Source organism: Vanacampus margaritifer, chromosome 3 (assembly GCF_051991255.1).
Source record: "Vanacampus margaritifer isolate UIUO_Vmar chromosome 3, RoL_Vmar_1.0, whole genome shotgun sequence".
In the NCBI taxonomy this organism is placed as follows: Eukaryota; Metazoa; Chordata; class Actinopteri; order Syngnathiformes; family Syngnathidae; genus Vanacampus; species Vanacampus margaritifer.
The window spans coordinates 13,830,462-13,847,322 of NC_135434.1; the positions used below are offsets into that span (position 1 = coordinate 13,830,462).

General features: G+C 39.5%; 1 protein-coding gene across 5 annotated transcripts in view; it reads right to left on the minus strand.

Annotated features, from left to right (window-relative positions):
- The window catches only part of agtpbp1 (ATP/GTP binding carboxypeptidase 1), a 30,734-nt gene that overhangs the window by 13,535 nt on the left and 338 nt on the right, over positions 1–16,861 (minus strand). For 3 of the 5 annotated variants that reach the window (XM_077560800.1, XM_077560798.1, XM_077560801.1), the window contains exons 2-15: positions 14,989–15,047; positions 12,540–12,670; positions 7,762–7,829; positions 7,472–7,535; positions 6,136–6,282; positions 5,360–5,491; positions 5,181–5,274; positions 4,833–4,870; positions 3,865–4,073; positions 3,348–3,525; positions 3,169–3,210; positions 1,974–2,071; positions 1,785–1,901; positions 250–857 (exon numbers count right to left, since the gene is read on the minus strand). In XM_077560800.1, the coding sequence (XP_077416926.1) occupies positions 250–857; positions 1,785–1,901; positions 1,974–2,071; positions 3,169–3,210; positions 3,348–3,525; positions 3,865–4,073; positions 4,833–4,870; positions 5,181–5,274; positions 5,360–5,491; positions 6,136–6,282; positions 7,472–7,535; positions 7,762–7,829; positions 12,540–12,670; positions 14,989–15,020 (1,958 nt within the window). In that variant the 5' untranslated portion in view covers positions 15,021–15,047. The remainder of the gene's footprint in view (positions 1–249; positions 858–1,784; positions 1,902–1,973; positions 2,072–3,168; positions 3,211–3,347; positions 3,526–3,864; positions 4,074–4,832; positions 4,871–5,180; positions 5,275–5,359; positions 5,492–6,135; positions 6,283–7,471; positions 7,536–7,761; positions 7,830–12,539; positions 12,671–14,988; positions 15,048–16,861) is intronic. The other 2 variants (XM_077560802.1, XM_077560803.1) reach the window with 1 other exon arrangement.

Consider the following 16,861-nt stretch of genomic DNA (forward strand, 5'->3'; position numbering starts at 1 on the left):
TAGGAACAAAGTCCAGGGCTGTTCCCCCCCTACACCTTCCTTCTTTTTTGGGGGGGGGTCTGAGAAAACAGAGGGTGGTGCTTGACTACCATCAGGCTTCCTCTTCTATCTCCCTCTTTGGGTCTTTTTTATTTTTATTTTTTTAATGCTTCTTGGGCGGGTTGTAACTGTTTACAAAATGAATTTACTCTGGGCTGCATCATATACATTCAAATTGTTAAATGATTTTCGCCAACTGTGTTTTCTCACCTCTGCACCCCGTACATCCTCTCCAGAAGAGGCTCTCTATACGTGGGAGCCACGTGTCCAAAGTAGTCCGGGTAAGCCACCTCGGTGTATTGCGGCACAGACTTTGTCCCCTTCACCATCGCCACGTAAAGGTCCAAGTCATGCAGCGGGAGAAGCTGAGCCGTGTCGGGCACCTCCAGGACGGCTCCTTCGCCGCTTTCATCCTCCGCGCCCTCCGAGCCGCAATCTGATCCTCCTCCTGCTGCTGCTGCTAAACAGCGAATGGTGATGCCCTCCAAATGCAAAGATGACGGCGTGTGCTTTGGTGCACTGATTGGCGATTTTTTTTGTTTAACTCCTAACTCGTCCGCATTTAAGGTGACGCCTTCAGACGCTTGTGACAGTTCCTGCTCCACGGGTGGTTTATGTGCCTCCAACTTTTTCTTGAGGTCCTTGGCAAAATCGCTGGTGTCCAGCTGTGGAAGAGTGGGTGTGGAAGCAGAGTCGCCGACATGATGAGCCATCTGTGGAGTGACGTGATTCGGGGACAACTCCTGAGCTGTGGGCACAACAATGGGCTGAGCGGATTGAGACGATGAAGATGTGGTGGTGGATTCAAAGTTGAAACCCTAGAGTGGAGAAACATGTGGATAATATTACTCTCATGTGAACACTCCACAATGTTGCTCCCCATCCTGTGTTCATGCTATAGGAAGCGACGTACTGTAGACTTATTGCTTCTTTATAGTCTGCCTCAACAAATAAAATAATATTTATCTAATTACAAAGTATGAATTAATGTAAATTAATAATAGTGTTTATTTAAATATTTAATTAGAATAAAAAATACATCAATTCATTGGTTAACTCCTATTTCAAATGCCATATATTGCAATTCGGCGTGTCAGGCAATAAATTTTTTTAATACTAATTAATTGCATGACTTCAATAGTTAACTCACAATTAATCGCAAATTTTACATCTGAATAAATAAAAATAAATAAAATGAACAATAAAATATTATTTCTAAATTTTCATATTCTTGTTAACAAAAGTGGAACATTTTTGAAATAGAAATAGGGCTGCATATTCTAGTCATTGATACAGTAATTTCATAATAATTAATACAATTTCGTTAAAATTAAAAAGATGTACTGTACTGTAAAAACAGGTGTGATATTGATTTGTGTTGAGGTCATTTTTCTGCCACTAGATGTCATAATTGCATTTGTAAGACATTGGTGACAGCTCAGTGCATTTTTATTTTCATATTAAGAGTGATTTAATCTTTAACATGAACTAACTTGTAAAATTCCGCACATTTTTAACACTGTAAATTACAACTTGACCCCATTCTCCACAAATATATGCATTATTATGAAATTTATTACTGCTAAATTTGTACGTGGATGTGTCTGCTGCATTGCAACTGGAATTTCAGTAATTTCAGTACAGGCTTTCCAAGTAAGTATGTTGTATGTTATCAATATGCAAAACTGTCCAATATAGTTTCAAATCATTATGCGCATTATTTTTTCACAATTGTTCTGCTCTACCTGGAAGTCTTGAGACAGCTCCACAAAAAACTTCTCATACATTCTTAACTCTTCATAAGGTCGGCTGGGGATCGTCTGGGGGTGCAGCTTGTTTATATCCTTTTCAATGTCGTCGTTCTGTTTAAAAGGTCATACAGTGCATAGTGTCGGCAAAAACATTTGTTTACATACGCACAGTGCGAGAGTTACCGGGGAGCGACAATCCTTCTCATCTTCCTCGTTCTCCGTATCGTTCTCCGTGTCTGCCTCTGTGTCGTTATCGTCACTGTCATCCACCACGTCGTCCACTGGTGGGTGACACGTGAACACAGCACATAATTATTACCCTTAAAATGAGAACATCTTGCATTCTCCCCTGGAGGGATATCATATTCCTGTGAGGGATAATCATACCAGAAAGTCTCTCAACACAGAGCATGCAGCCATGATGAAATGATAACATTTTCTGAAGAAAGAGGACATTTTCTTCAAGTACATAACAATGGTGATGACTAAAATTAATAAAAGTGTACCGGTAATAGCAGAAAAACGGTAATGTCACTGTCCTGCTGACCCAATTAATACCAATAGCAATTTGGTTTCCGCCAACCAATTTTAGTAGCCGCAGGCTTGATTGCCTGAACTTATTGAATCAGTGGTGTCCTTGACCAGGTCATCCAAGTCCTTTGTTCTCTGCAGCCGCTCCATAAAGCTGCCAGCTGCTCCAGTGTAAAACGCATACAAAAGCAGCTGAGAGCCTTGGGCTGAGTGTAAAATGGTGGTATTGAAATTCTTCAGAATAAAAAAAAAAGAAGAAGGATATTTTCATTACTGATAAATGTGAATTCTAAAACCTGACATAGGAACATGTAAAGTCCTCTAAATGTCCTTTATTTGAACAGGGGGAGCATTTAAAATGGGTGTTAATAGAACATTCAGGAAGTATGCAGACTTGCATTCAAAGCAATAGAATCCAGTGGTGTCCCAATACTTTTGGCTGCCATTATGTATCATGCCTGTTATTACAGCTGTGCAGAGTAACAATGTTTCATGTGGTTCACTTTTTTACACTAACATGACAAGTGAAGTTAGGACATAAATACAACACGATCACCTTTGTATTTGTATTTTAAGATTATATCATTGAATAGTCGAATAAGTGGCAGTTAAAAGTAAAGCAACCACCCTGTTATATTGCAGGTCAAATTGAATTAAATCAAATTAAAGTTTCAAAACCTAAGAAAATATTTTCTTAAAATTAGAATTAGATGTGACAAAAAACTAGACAAAATCTTAGACAGCATGGAACAAGTATTACATGATACATGTATAATGGATGTTTAGTGACTCATGCAGGCATGACGAATGGCAAATGCTATTCTCTGCTCGTCTTGAATAGTCTTACCCTTCTTTAAGGGCTTGCTGGAGAGCTGAGCATGTGTTCTTCCTGTAAGTGTAGCAGTGTGTGAGAAACATAACTCGAGTGTGTGTGCGTGCGTGCGTGCGCGCGCGTGTGTGTCCATGCATTGAAGTGTTGGAATCAATGCGGCGCCCCCTTGATGTTTTTAGCACGCATTTTCTCACCTTCAGGGAGTTGGCTGTAGAGCTGTGCGACCGGCCCTGAAGGCACCACGTGCTCCAGCTGGTACTGGAAAGCCGACTTGATGGTAGGTAGAGGCAGGCGGTTTTTTGGGAAGCACTTCCTCATGATGAGACTTGAAGCGTTGACAAGAGGATCCAAGGTGCGCACTGTGAGACACTCCTGGAAAAATTCCATAGTGGAAATAATACTAGTCAAAAATAAAAGATGACATTTCAGTTCAGAGCTAAAATGCAGGATGACTTTTGCAGGCTAAATTCATTTGCCCTCTGAACTTTTGAATGCACATTACAATCAACCAATACATTCAATTGAATTCAATTCAAAAATGTATTTCATTCTCCCGTGGATGGTAATTTATCTTGAAATGGCTTGGTCAGAACCATCAAAAAGCCCAAAACGGGTCACAATACCACCACGGGGTAGAATAAAAGAAAGGGGACAGAAAGAAGTAAACACTTGTTATATTTGCCCTACATTCATTCAACATCTTTCACTCACACAGGAAGTGCTGTACAGAATGCGCATGCCGTCGGCTTTAGTGAACGCCCTCCTGCCCAGCTTGATGTTGGTGACGTTGCGCAGACAGCTCAGCAGTCCCTTGCGGATGGCCGTATGACGATGCCACATGTCTTTGCGGTGCCAGTCCAAGTAGAGGGCGAGCAGGGTGGGTACGTAGCCGCCTTCCACGGCCCGCCGAGCATTTGTCCCTGGATGGAGGACGAGAGGATACAATCAAGTACAGTGCCATGAAAAAGCATTTATTGCATTGTTGAATTGTTTTTAGATTGCAAAAATGGCCACCATGCAAAATCGTCATTTAGAAAGTGCATTTTAAATTTATTTAGGTTGTCCTTGTGAGATATTAAAATTGCCTTGATGTGTGGAGTGTGTTGAAAATGCAAAAAAAAAAAAAAAATCTGAAAAGACGAAGTGGGTGGATACATTTTTTCAAGGCACTTTTTTTCACAGCAATTTTAGTATGAAATTTGATGGCTCTAACTGACAAGGGTACTCAGCATGATGGATTTCACTTGTTTAATTTATTCAGAACCAACTTGTTAGCTGCCTACACGATCTGACTATAGTAATCAAACAGCAAGAGAGTTGTTTGGTACAAGAACGAATGTTTTGAAATTAAAAAGTTATGATTGTTGTGTATTTCATGTATTTTTATATATATATATAAAATGGAAACTAATCAATGTCCATATATTTTGTGTCTTCATCCCTGTTAAGACATTTAACAAATTAGTATCTGATTTTAATCTCAGTTCCACTCCCATTTGTCTGCATGCTGATTCTTTCAAATGACCATTTTTGTTTCAATTGTTTTATTGCTGTTGCTTGTTTTTGTATCCACGTCATTGCATTTAGGCTTGAATTCTTCCTATACCAATTTTGAAGCAGTTTTGATCATCTATCCTAATTATCAATCAAGGAAATAACACGGCATAATTAATACTCACTGGATTTAAGCAGGGCAACCAGTGCATCCACAGAGACCCTATAGAGTCAAACAGAGAAGATAATTACAAATTCAGCTAGGTTCTTGTTTATTAAAGGAGACATTATGCATTTTTTTTCACAATTTAGGCTGTTCTGTCTCATGCAAAAAAGGAGTAGCAGTTTTTGTTACCATGACGATCATGGGCTAAAAACTGTATCATTTTAGCTAACACTGCTCTGACAAGAGCTTCGGAGAAACTCTATGTGGGGATGGTATGTAAATTAGAAATGTTCATTTGCAAACACGCTTTTGGAAATAGGCAACAAAACATTTGGTTGTTTCATTTGGTTGTCTTGCACATACATACTTGATCAGGCCTGTGTTTTTCTTGCTGTACGGTGCCACAATCTTGAACATCAGCTCTACAGCTCCGCTTTTGCCCAGGGATATGGCGTTCACAACTTCACAGAGTACAGACAAAATCAAATAGAATTTTTTTTTTTGTGGAGAATGAATGACAATTGAGCAAAGTTGTAATTGACTTACTGTTGAATGAGTACACCCTAATAACCTGCAAGCAGGGCAGTAGCAGCTTGATATTTTGGAGGTTCTTCTTGATCAGGTTTATTGTGATGTTCAGAGCGCCAGTCAGACGTGCCTTCACGCCCAACTTCCTGTCTACACACACACACACAAACACCCACCCGCATACCCACACAATGGCTTAAAGGTCAACAATGCAATGCCGAGTCCTACGTCATGTGCAATGTACTGGTCCGCATCAATATCATGGTTCACCGAGCATGCCGCCGCTACATTGCAGTCTACTTGTCTGTCGCAGAAATCGGCAGTTTAGAGCAGTCATTTTTATGGGATTTTATAGTACAATATGCTTTCCTACTGTGATGCCCTCGCATGTTGGAAAGGAGAGCTGCAATCGCCAATGCAATTTTCAGCTGTTTATTCAATGCTACAAAAACAAGTGCATACAATGAACACACTCAAGCAAGAGATGCTGTCAGCCGCAGCTCATGCTCAGACACTCCCCCCGCCGTACACCACCCTAACAGACCCCGCCTCTTAAAGGCACATATCTAACACACAGACAACAGTACGTAGTTTATCATGCTTGCATGTTTTTGTGCACAAATACATGTGTATTTGTATGTTTTAATACGTTGAAATGTGTTTCAATTGTGTGGGAGGGGTACAACTATATGAATAAAAAAAAGTATAAGGTCTCTCTATCTCAGTGATTTTCACCAATTGCAGGTGGGTCTGCAACCTATTATCCCCCTTATGGCATTTGCAAAACGTCCTACCTTTTGGGCCCACTTTTGCCAGTAGGGAATGCACCTGCAACATGAGCTCCTCATTGGGTTGAAACTCTTTGTTGGCGCTGATGAGAATGCGGAGTAACACTGCTGTTCCTCCTTTTGAGACGAAGACCCCCACCCTGCGTCCTTTGCCTAAACCAGTAAAAAGACAAATGCAATTAAAGCAATTTCAATGTACCGGTTTATCATGATAATAACTAGCAATGGTAAAAAGCAGTCCTTAAAAAAAGTGCTAAGGGAGATGGGGCAACCTAGGGTAAAATGCTGCTTCTTAACCAGTAGCAGAAAACATTTAAGTATAAGAAATGGATCACAATTTATCCCACCAGGCATCATGCAATAGTTTATAATATGCAATGTATATCAAAAGTGGATTTATTTTCTTCAAGCAAAGTTCATTTTCTATTACAAGTACAACGTAAATTCTGTAGAGTAAATTTGACTCTATTTAGAGTGGGACCAAGTAGACTCAGTTTTAGAGTAATATTTACATTTAGAAGAGAGTAAAATAAAGAATTGGAAAATATAAAAGTCACTTAAGGCTTGAACCTGCGACCTTCAGCTTGGGAGACAGCCCATTTACTTCCTGAGCCACGCAGCTCCTGCTGTATGTTACTAAACCGCTCGTGTCAGGCTAAGACCAAGGTGTTTTTGGTCTTCTCTTATCAGCTCAGTGGGCGAGTGGTTAGAGTGTCCGCCCTGAGACTGGGAGGTCGTGGGTTCAATTCCCGGCCGGGTCATACCAAAGACTATAAAAATGGGACCGATTGCCACTCTGCTTGACACTCAGCATTAAGGGTTGGAATTGGGAGGTTAGATCACCACATGATTCCCGAGCGCGGCGCTGCTGCTGCTCACCGCTCCCTCAGGGGATGGGTCAAATGCGGAGAACAAATTTCGCCCCACTTAGATGGGTGTGACAATCAGTGGATCTTATCTTATCTTGGAGATAAGCAAACACAAGGAGGGGCATTGCTCAGGAGGTACTGTGGCAGTCTCCCACGCTGAAGGCCGTGAGTTTGTTCCTCAACCCTTGAGTGACTTTTATTTATTTTGTTTCCAATTCTTTATTTTACTCTCTTCCAAGTGTAAATATTAGCCTACTCTAAAACCGAATCCGACTCAAAATAGAGTCAAATTTACTCTACAGAATTTACTGTGCTCAGTAATCCCAAACATATCCACAGTTCAGTTTTCACACGTTAATGTTTTTTTTCTATGCAACCGATCCGTGGCTAGTCACTGAAAAACTCACCATTGCATTTGTTCCCTTTTCAAACTGGCTGGATTTAAGTCAAGATCAACATCCATCTCTACTCACCCAAGGTCAACAGCTCACTGAGTATGTACAGGATGTTCATAGTGGTCTGGGTGTCCCGGGTGCTCTGTCAAGAGTCAGATGATCATAAATAAGTACTCTTGATAAAATCAATAGTAGTCTTGAACATCTTGCATTTAAAAAAAAATATGCATTCATGTTAATTATAGCAAGTGTTTGCCTTTGTTTAGTGGTCTTCACGCTTATTAGATATTCTACAGCAGACAGTTAGGCAATTTAGGGAGGCAAGCAGACCAGCAGGCAGACTCGTGCATCTAGTGGTGCCAACTGACCTCGAGCGAAGACAGGATGACATCCATGCCGCTGGCGCCCTTGGACATCACCTCCTTCGATGTCTTCTCTGCAAGACAAGGAGCAGACAGCCGTTCATTTGTTTGTTTCCACAATTATGTCATTTACATTGTGAAAAATGGATTCCCTCTGAAGCTCTAAGCTTATTAACAGGGATCTACCACACCACCACCTAACACATTTTGACATTGCACTGACATAATTAGGTTCCATTTCCATGTCATTTATCAAAAACTTGCAACGCAAGGTAAGCAGATCACAGTTGAGATAAGAGGAAGAGTACAAGTGGAACAAGTCCACACCAATGAGTATTTAGCTTGTGAACCACATTGTGCATAGTTTGTGAAACTAATTACATTCAGGAAACTTTAGGAAAACATATTTATGGAAGAGTGTGTTTGCAGGATTTAGACCAGGATATTGATCTTATGGCTTTTTTTTTTTTCAAAATGACTTGGCAGTATACGAAGGCTAAGCATTATTCCAGATAATATTACAATAGGTCAAATGAGACTAAAACTGTGATCAATACAAGCATAACAATGCCTCTAATGGTAGCAATTGTCTTAATTTGAAAAATAACCCTACAAGTTTTGATATTTTTTAACCAACTCCTCTTTATGCTTTTTGACATTCATAGATGAATCAATATGGATTCAGGAGACGTGCATCCATCTAACGTGTTTGTTACTTTGCAGTCATCACAGCATGCCACGATGCCAGGACAGCTTCCTCCATTCGTTTGATACACATTATTTGCACAAAAGTAGTGGGACAAGTGTTCGTTCATTCAGAAGAACATTTGTGGATTCACCCTAATACAGCCAGCATGTTGCTTTGATGACATCATTCTGTTTGAGTTCTCAAAACTGGGCTCCAGTTGAAGCTGAATTTAAACCAGCCATATCTACTGTGTGCATTCTGATATTTAACATGTTTTGTGTGTGCACTATAATTGTAATAGTGGCCAAAAAGTTAAACTTTCATCCGTATAAAACACATTTTCAAACATACTTTTGGAAGACAAAAAAGTTGGTGTAAAAGTAAAACCAACCACAATATGTACTTAAAATAGTATTTCATGTACACATTTATTTCATGCTACATTTTGCATTTGTAATTGCTTCCCGTTCATACCAGGCTATTTTACTTGGCTTTAGATGTGAAGCTTTGCCCCTTTGATGAACAACACAATCTGATATTACATTCACCAAAAGGGTATGCATCGCAAAGTATGTGAAAGCCTCATTAACAACCAGGAGCACAACTACCGGTATGTGTTGAAACACTCGCAGGCTCCAGGCATTGACCTTTTGAAGCATTTCTGTCATGGCAGGATTAAAACATTTTTTTTAAAAAAAAGTTGTCAAGAACAAGGGAGGAGTGCTCACATTCATGCACAAGAAACTAAAAATGTTTATTATCATGGTTTAGTTTGCAGCGGTGTAGCACTGCATCATATGGCATCTACTTCGATATTTCCACTCCAATCAGTTTGATGCAGTGCAGTTTAACACCACAGTAAGAAACATTGGAGTGTGAGTAAAGGCATTTTTTTACATGGATCTTTATTGTTAGGTTGTACCCCCCCCAAAAAATCCCCTAACCAATTTTGTATTATTTTCAACTTTAACTGCATTGTATTTCTTTTCAACTGTCACCCGTCGTCCTTTTTACCTACACAAGTATAAATAGAATAAATTAATCTGAACATTTAAATCTAGCTTTACCTGGATAGTCAGATCGGTCGCTGCAGTACTTCCTGGTGTAGCGGTGCTCCATTTATAGGTTCTCATACACTTTATGTTGCTAATTGTATTCCCAAAAGCAGCGTGTGCTGACACTGTGCACAGAACACTATGACCGAGGTAATCTCACGCCCCCGCACAAAATAAACCACACGTTGCTATAGGAAAATGAAAACAGAACCTCACACATTTTTCCCAATCAATTTTGAGGAGCAGGAGGCGGGCAATAAAATGAGAAACGACTTGAGTAATGTGCCTCTTAAGACACATGAGACGTTCCACTTAAAAAAAAAATCCGTACTGGCAATGCCCACCGCCACCCTTGTTCTTGCCCTCTGAGCCTCGCACACTTTAAACATGAAACCCGAGGACACTAAATTCCTGCCCAGGGTTTACAGTTACCGCCAGACAGATTGGTACCCGCGTCACACACCCTGCAGGGGGGGTGTTGCTCTTTGTGCGTGGATGCGTGTGAATGTGCATGTGTGTGTATGTGTAGTGCAGATGAGCAGAACAGCTGACAGATGGGGGGGGTGCATGAATGGGGGTGACAGACATAAGACATTCCACTGCACCCATTCGACATGGGAAGGGAGGTATGACGATGCGCAAGAAAAGTGAGAGGTGCGATGGTGGCCTGCAGGGCTCAAAATGCGACGGTCGAACACATTCAAGAACTTAGCAGCAGCTTTTGATTTTCTTTTTGTTTTTATCCTTTTTTTAGGCACATAAACAAGACTAATAATGTAGTAATCTATTAAATTTACCAAAATATACAATAATTAAATCATTTAAGGGAGTCCCTTGGCCCTTGCTATATATTAGGGATGTTCGATACCACTTTTTCCATCCATTTTATAATTTTGATAAATAAAAATTTCCCAAGAAAACCAATGGCAGATCATTTTAAAGAAAAAATGATATATGCCAATTGTCAATATAGATTATTTCGCTGAAATTGTATGAAATTACTGGCACTTTTTTGTTCTTCTATTTCTAATTTCTAGTTCATGATCACAAAATGGCCAAAGAGGGCCAATACCTATACCGATACCAGTATCGGCCACCTTGCCAGCAAGCTGAATTCTCGCAATATTTGTTCACAAACACGACAAGAATCAATCTTGCACTGCTCCCGCTGATCCAGTCGCAACAGACCTTTTTTAGGTCGGACCAATCAGGCGTTGTTTAGGGCGGGACATGAAGCTGTGACGAAACCAGGAAGCGCTAACGGCGGGGGAAACAAACAAACCTAACAGATGAATGGACGCTGCAATTAATTCTGTTCTCGCAGAATTACTCACCAAGCAAGAGGTGAGAGGCGCTTCGTGCATTTTTATCTGGTAAAGATGTCGGTGCTTTTGTTTTTTCTCAAGACGAGACCGAATACGTTTCATCCATGATTGGTCAGAACAAACGTGTACAAGATGCCGTCCAATCAGCTTGAAGTATTGTACTTCTAGAATGTCCCGCCTTTCCAGAGCAAATCACCGTGGAGCAGTCCCAGATTGATATGTGAATGATATGTGAACGTGAACTCTCTTGAGTGAATCACAATTGTCAATCTGGCTATTGCCAAGTTACAAGTACTGATAACTTAAAATAAGACCAGGAAATGGCCTGATACTGATACTCGCCCATCCCTATATACAATTTAGTCATTTGTATTATTATTATCAGTAAAAAAATAATAATATTTTTTAAAGAGTTATATTATTCAAACATCAAGGTTGTACAAATTTTCAGGAAAATTCCCCTGAATACACAAAAAGGTTCAAACTCGTCATTTTGTGTGACATTATGCGTGACTTCAGCTCAGTCAGTTAATTACAGCACAGTTTTCACCAAGTGTATTTTTCTTTTTATTTACTGTTTTCTTTTGGTGATGTCACCATGGAAATTTCCGCTACATTACAATTATGTATCTTTATTTGCATTTTTTTAATTCACCCATTCATTTTCTATCGCGCTTATCCTCATGAGGATTGTGGCTGAGCTGTTATCTATCCCATCTGACTCTGGGCAAGAGGCAGTGACGATGTACACCCAGAAAAGGTTGCCAGCCAATCGCAGGGCACAGGACAATTTAGAGTCATCAAGTTTTTGGTATGTGGGAGGAAGCCGGAGTACGTAGAAGAGAAACCCCACGCAAACACATGGCAAACTCGAAACAGGAAGGCTGTGAGGCAGATCTGCTAAACACTCATCCAGCATGCCGATGTTGATTTGAATTCTTTATAATAGTTTGGGTATTTTTGTTGAGTTTTTTTTATTTGTGTTTTAATTTGGAAAAACTGTAGCATTAACGTATGTCAGTTTTCCCGCAAACTTCGGATAGGGATCCAAAATGGGTAACAAGAAATCCTGCTGTATTAGTGCAATGTATTGTACTGCAAAGTATTTGCCACTAGAGGTCAGTAGATAGCAGTGGTAGTACAGTAGGTAGTACGCTCACTATTTTAAGCTTGAGTACACAATTATAGCGGACTATTCCAGTATATATCCACCACTTAAAACAACATACATTATTTAAGGCTATGTACACTATTTGTGTAGTTTTAAGACTGTGTCAACAATTCGGGTGGTGTCCACCTATTCTTAAGTCTCAAAAAGGTGGCTCCTGAATAGAACCACATCCACACCTTCATTCATGTTTGCTGAAGCGAAACCAGTAGTTCGGGTTTCACGTGTGTTTTACTTGCTATTCAGTTCTGGCATTGGCCATGCCTTAATCGTCCTCTGCATGTATGACACTTTTCACCATGATGTCACACATACATCGCATCCAGGTGGAAAAAGTTGAAAGCAATCTCACATTGTGTCAATTGGATTTCATTTTATATTGACAAGCGATGTTTATAAAACGATGTGTTTGAATACAATATGTGCATGTAATTATTTTTGTCAAGCACACTACAGCACTCAATCATGTTCTGCAACTTAGAAGTCCACTGACGCCTTGTGTTTACAGAAATCATGATGTTTATAGATTAATCATTCGGAGCGCTCACCCTGCGTCTGTACGAGATGCAGGAGCTTGGAGGTGAGCTGCCGCGCCAATTCGGGATCTCTCACCATGGAGTCTCCGGTCATCTTCTCCAGCTGGGCTAGCAGGATTTGCACCCTGGAGTTACTGGGAACACTGACAGAGAAACAAGCGCAACAACCGTCAATAAAATTGCAAACCGCAAAATATTTGTGACAAGTAAGAACGGTTTGTGAACATGCTTGCGACCTTTCGCAACCTGACGAAAAAACCCAAATCTGCTACATTGTCAAGCATTCGCTGCTCAATGAGATGTATTCAATATGGTGTCGTTTTTAGAGTTCCCCTTTGTACTATTTTGAGTTTTGTGTAAAAACAACTGCCCTAAACATGCACTGTAAAGTAGAAAAGAGACACAACAATGCAAATGCTTTCAATCGCTCATTTGTGTATTGGAATGTTTGGGGAAAAACAACCCAAAGATGTCCGTTGGGACACATCAGGGTCATCTAAGGCGAGCCATTTAGACTCCTATTGGTTCTATTAGTTTAACCCTGTTCAGTTCAAAGACAGGACAGCCTCCAAAATGACACTTAAAAGAGGAAATAAATCAACGGCTTTCGCAGAGATTAAACAAAAACCTGAATTACGATCCTCACGAGAGGATGATTCGTACATAGCAAGGCTGCATCTAAAACAAGCCATATTATGACAATATCAAATATGCGAGTGGTATTTATAGAACTAACAAAACAGAGTGTGCATTGTGGACTTTGGCTGATACGATTTCAGTGAGTTTAGGGTGAACCCTTTTGGTCAGATGGACGAGCGGGGTGAAAGGTTGCTGGTTGGTACATCAACGGCAAACATGGGAGAAGAGAATCAAAGTTGTACCCCGCGGAGCTGAATGCTCTCCATGTCCTTATAAAGACACATCAGAGATGAGTGCACACTGGGGACAGCGCAAGAAGAAATAGCAAGCGAGCGCATCGAGGGTTCAATACATGCCCAAATAAACACATTACATCAGTTACACGTGAAGGGGCATGAGGGCCACAAAAAAAAAAAAAAAACATTTACTCATAATATTACTCTTTATTTTCATTCAAATATTCTGGAAATAGTTATTCTCATAATATCAAGAGTTTTTATTCTCAAATTTGTTGTAATATTTGAAGAAAAAATAGTTTTTTATTTTTTTTCTTGTAAATGAAGTTGTTTTTGTGAGATACTTGTGAAGTTATTTTTTGTGATATTACAAATGTAATGTTTTTTTTATTATATTACAAATTTAGTTGAAATACAATGGCATTCTTATGTTTTTTCATGTAATATTGTGAATTTATTTTTGCAAAAATGTTTACAAAAAAATACAAGGGTCAGAGTATTAAAATTTAAAATTACTACATTTTTTTTACTCGTAAATGTATTGTTTCTTGAAATGTTTTTTCATTGTACTGTTTTTTTTACTCAAACTTACTATGTATTTTCTTTCTGTATTTAGTACAACTAATTCTAACAATACAGTATGAAATATTAATTTTATGTAATTAACAGTCAGAAAATATTTTTTCTCATATTACAATTTGACTCTCTTATTGTAAATGGATTCGTCATAAAAATATAATGGCTTTCTTCAAGTAATATTGCATTTGATGACTTTATTCTCGTAATATTCAGACTTTCTCATGAGTTTTTCTTTTATTTTGGCGGGCCAAGTTCCTGTGCCAAGTTACTTGTTGTTGGTTGCTTTTTTTGTTTCAGGCTGCGTAGGGTACTTTAAGGAGGGCACTGACTATCACACCTGCAAATGATCGGTAATCAACTTGGTTTAATAGTAGTACAGACTGCTAGATGAGTCTCACTTCGGCCAACAACGGTCTGTAGCTCTTTGAGTCCTTCATTTTCCCAACGGACCCCTCGCCTTGCCATCTGCTTACCTGCTTCACTGAGAAATCCACCTACTTGCCTGCATTGAATTGCTCCCGTACCCTGCTCATATTACAACGTTATTCTTGTGAAATTACAGACTGAGAACATTGTTTTATCGTAATGCTGTTTTCCCCTCGTAAGACTATCACTTCATTTCCGTATAGTTTCAGACAGTATTTTTCATAATATTGCAACTTTATTTTATAATATTCTATCAGTTTTCTTGTAACATAGCAATATTTTTCTTGTAACATTAACAGCTAATTCACATAATAAATGTTAAAATGGAAATAAAATACTGACGAGAGCAAAAAGCCTCTGCACAATTCCCCATGTTAACCTTCTTAACATGAAGCTTTTGTACACAAAAAACTAAGAACAGGACCCAAACAAGCACTGATGCTACATTGGAGTTTGAAGGGTATGAGAACACACTTAAGAGAGCGTGTCGGTAAGAGAGAGCAGATGCTTGTGACAGCGGACAAATGACATCATTATGCTTGGATTAAATTGTGCTTTAAAAAAAAATAATAATCACTCACCCCTTCTCTGATGCCATCTTGGGTTTGTTCATTTTCGTCACATCAACATGGCATGTCGTCTGTGAAAGAAATAAACAGTGAATGCATGCAGTTTCAAAACCAAGTGACTTGAGTGAACAGAGCCCGTCAATACAGGAGCACTTAAGCGGCAAGATAAGGCCAGTCATAAACCGTTTAAGACAGATGTGGGCATCGAGGGCCGGAGTCCTGCAGGTTTTTCATGTTGCCCTTCTCTGACACAGCTGATATATAATCAGCTCATCAGCAAGCTCTGCATAAGCCTGATAATGATCCTGTTGATTGGAATCAGCTTGTGTTGGAAGTGATAAACCTCCAAAACCTGCAGGACTCCGGCCCTCGAGGACCAAGATTGCCCACCTCTGGTTTAAGAAGTGCATCAGTCGTACATTGAGTCGTAACTATATTACACTTTTATTGAGTGTATAAAGTGTCTATGCAGGACAACGTCAGTGTTGGTGTGAAATGTGGAAAGGGGACCAAAATGTGTCACGACTCACGAGTCAATTTTATTGACAATTGTGAGTCAGAGGCAACTGTTTTAATATATTTCATTAATTCACAATTTATTCAGGCACATCATTTGTTGGTGAAGGTCTTCTGCATTCATAATCCATGGTTGTTCTAACAAATTAAAGTGTTCTCTCTTATCATTAGTTTATGATCAAATGTGCTACACACGCACGTATAATACGTATTAATAGCCTGCACTGGGGTGCTGTCATCCATACCTGTTGCCCATGGCAAACCCAAAATACAAGTGCAGTGTGAAAATACCTTAAAACAGTCACGCAGAAAAATAAAGAAGAGTCTCACTCAACAACTATAAGTACCACAGTAATCCGCAGTAATATTTATTTTTTTTTTGCACAGGATGAAGCATACATGCCTGCACTCTAAAAACAGTTGGGTCAAAAATAACCAAACTATGGGTCAAAAATAGACCGATCCTCTACTTTGAGTCGAGAAATTGGTCTTATAGTGTAAAACAACTCATAAACATTGGTCAGATCATTTACTTGGGTCAAAAAATTGGGTCTTTTTGTATCAAACAACCCAGAAAGTTGGGTCAAATTGACCCAGAAAGTGGACCGGTCCATTTTTTAAAAATCCGTAATTGGGTTATTTTTGACCCAACTGTTTTTATAGTGTGTGAGCATTGTTATACTGTCTGTCTACATGCGTTGCTACACAGTTTGTGCACCGGACTTAGAATAGTTTGTTTTAAATACAAAATGTGCTTGTCAGATTTGTTTTGTTTAACAGTAAACTTAACTAGGAGTGATATCAAAAAGCCTACAAATACACATTTTGTAGAAAATGTATGCATTTTAATGACTTTATCATTTATTAATGATGTGTTTTGGTAAATTGGGGTCTTCATGAGGAAAAAATATATTTCTTTTAAGGTTTTGGGTTGACAACGTGTGAGAATAAAGCAAATGTTGACCAGTAAGACTGGAAAAGCCAAATGAGATGGCAACTGAACACTTCCTTTTTTATTGATATAACAAATGAGCACTTGTGTATTGGGGACTTTTGGACTGATCTACAGTTTCAGAAGTGTTTTATGAAGCGAGCTTGACGTTGTTGCACTGTCACTTGACAGCCATTATAATTTGACAGATGGTTGACTTGATACCCTTGCGACGACACCCTCATAAATCCAGCATGGAAGCAAAGTGAAATGACAACGCAGATGAAACGTGAAGTCGTCTCTGGTAGCTAAGTCGCCAATAGTTGCCTGTAAAGGCGTAATAAAAAGCCGAAGGGGCTAAAAGGGTTAGCGGGCCGGGGCCGCTGCACCTGCCGCTGGGGTCGAGTAAGCTAACGCGGGACTGCGCGCACAAATCAA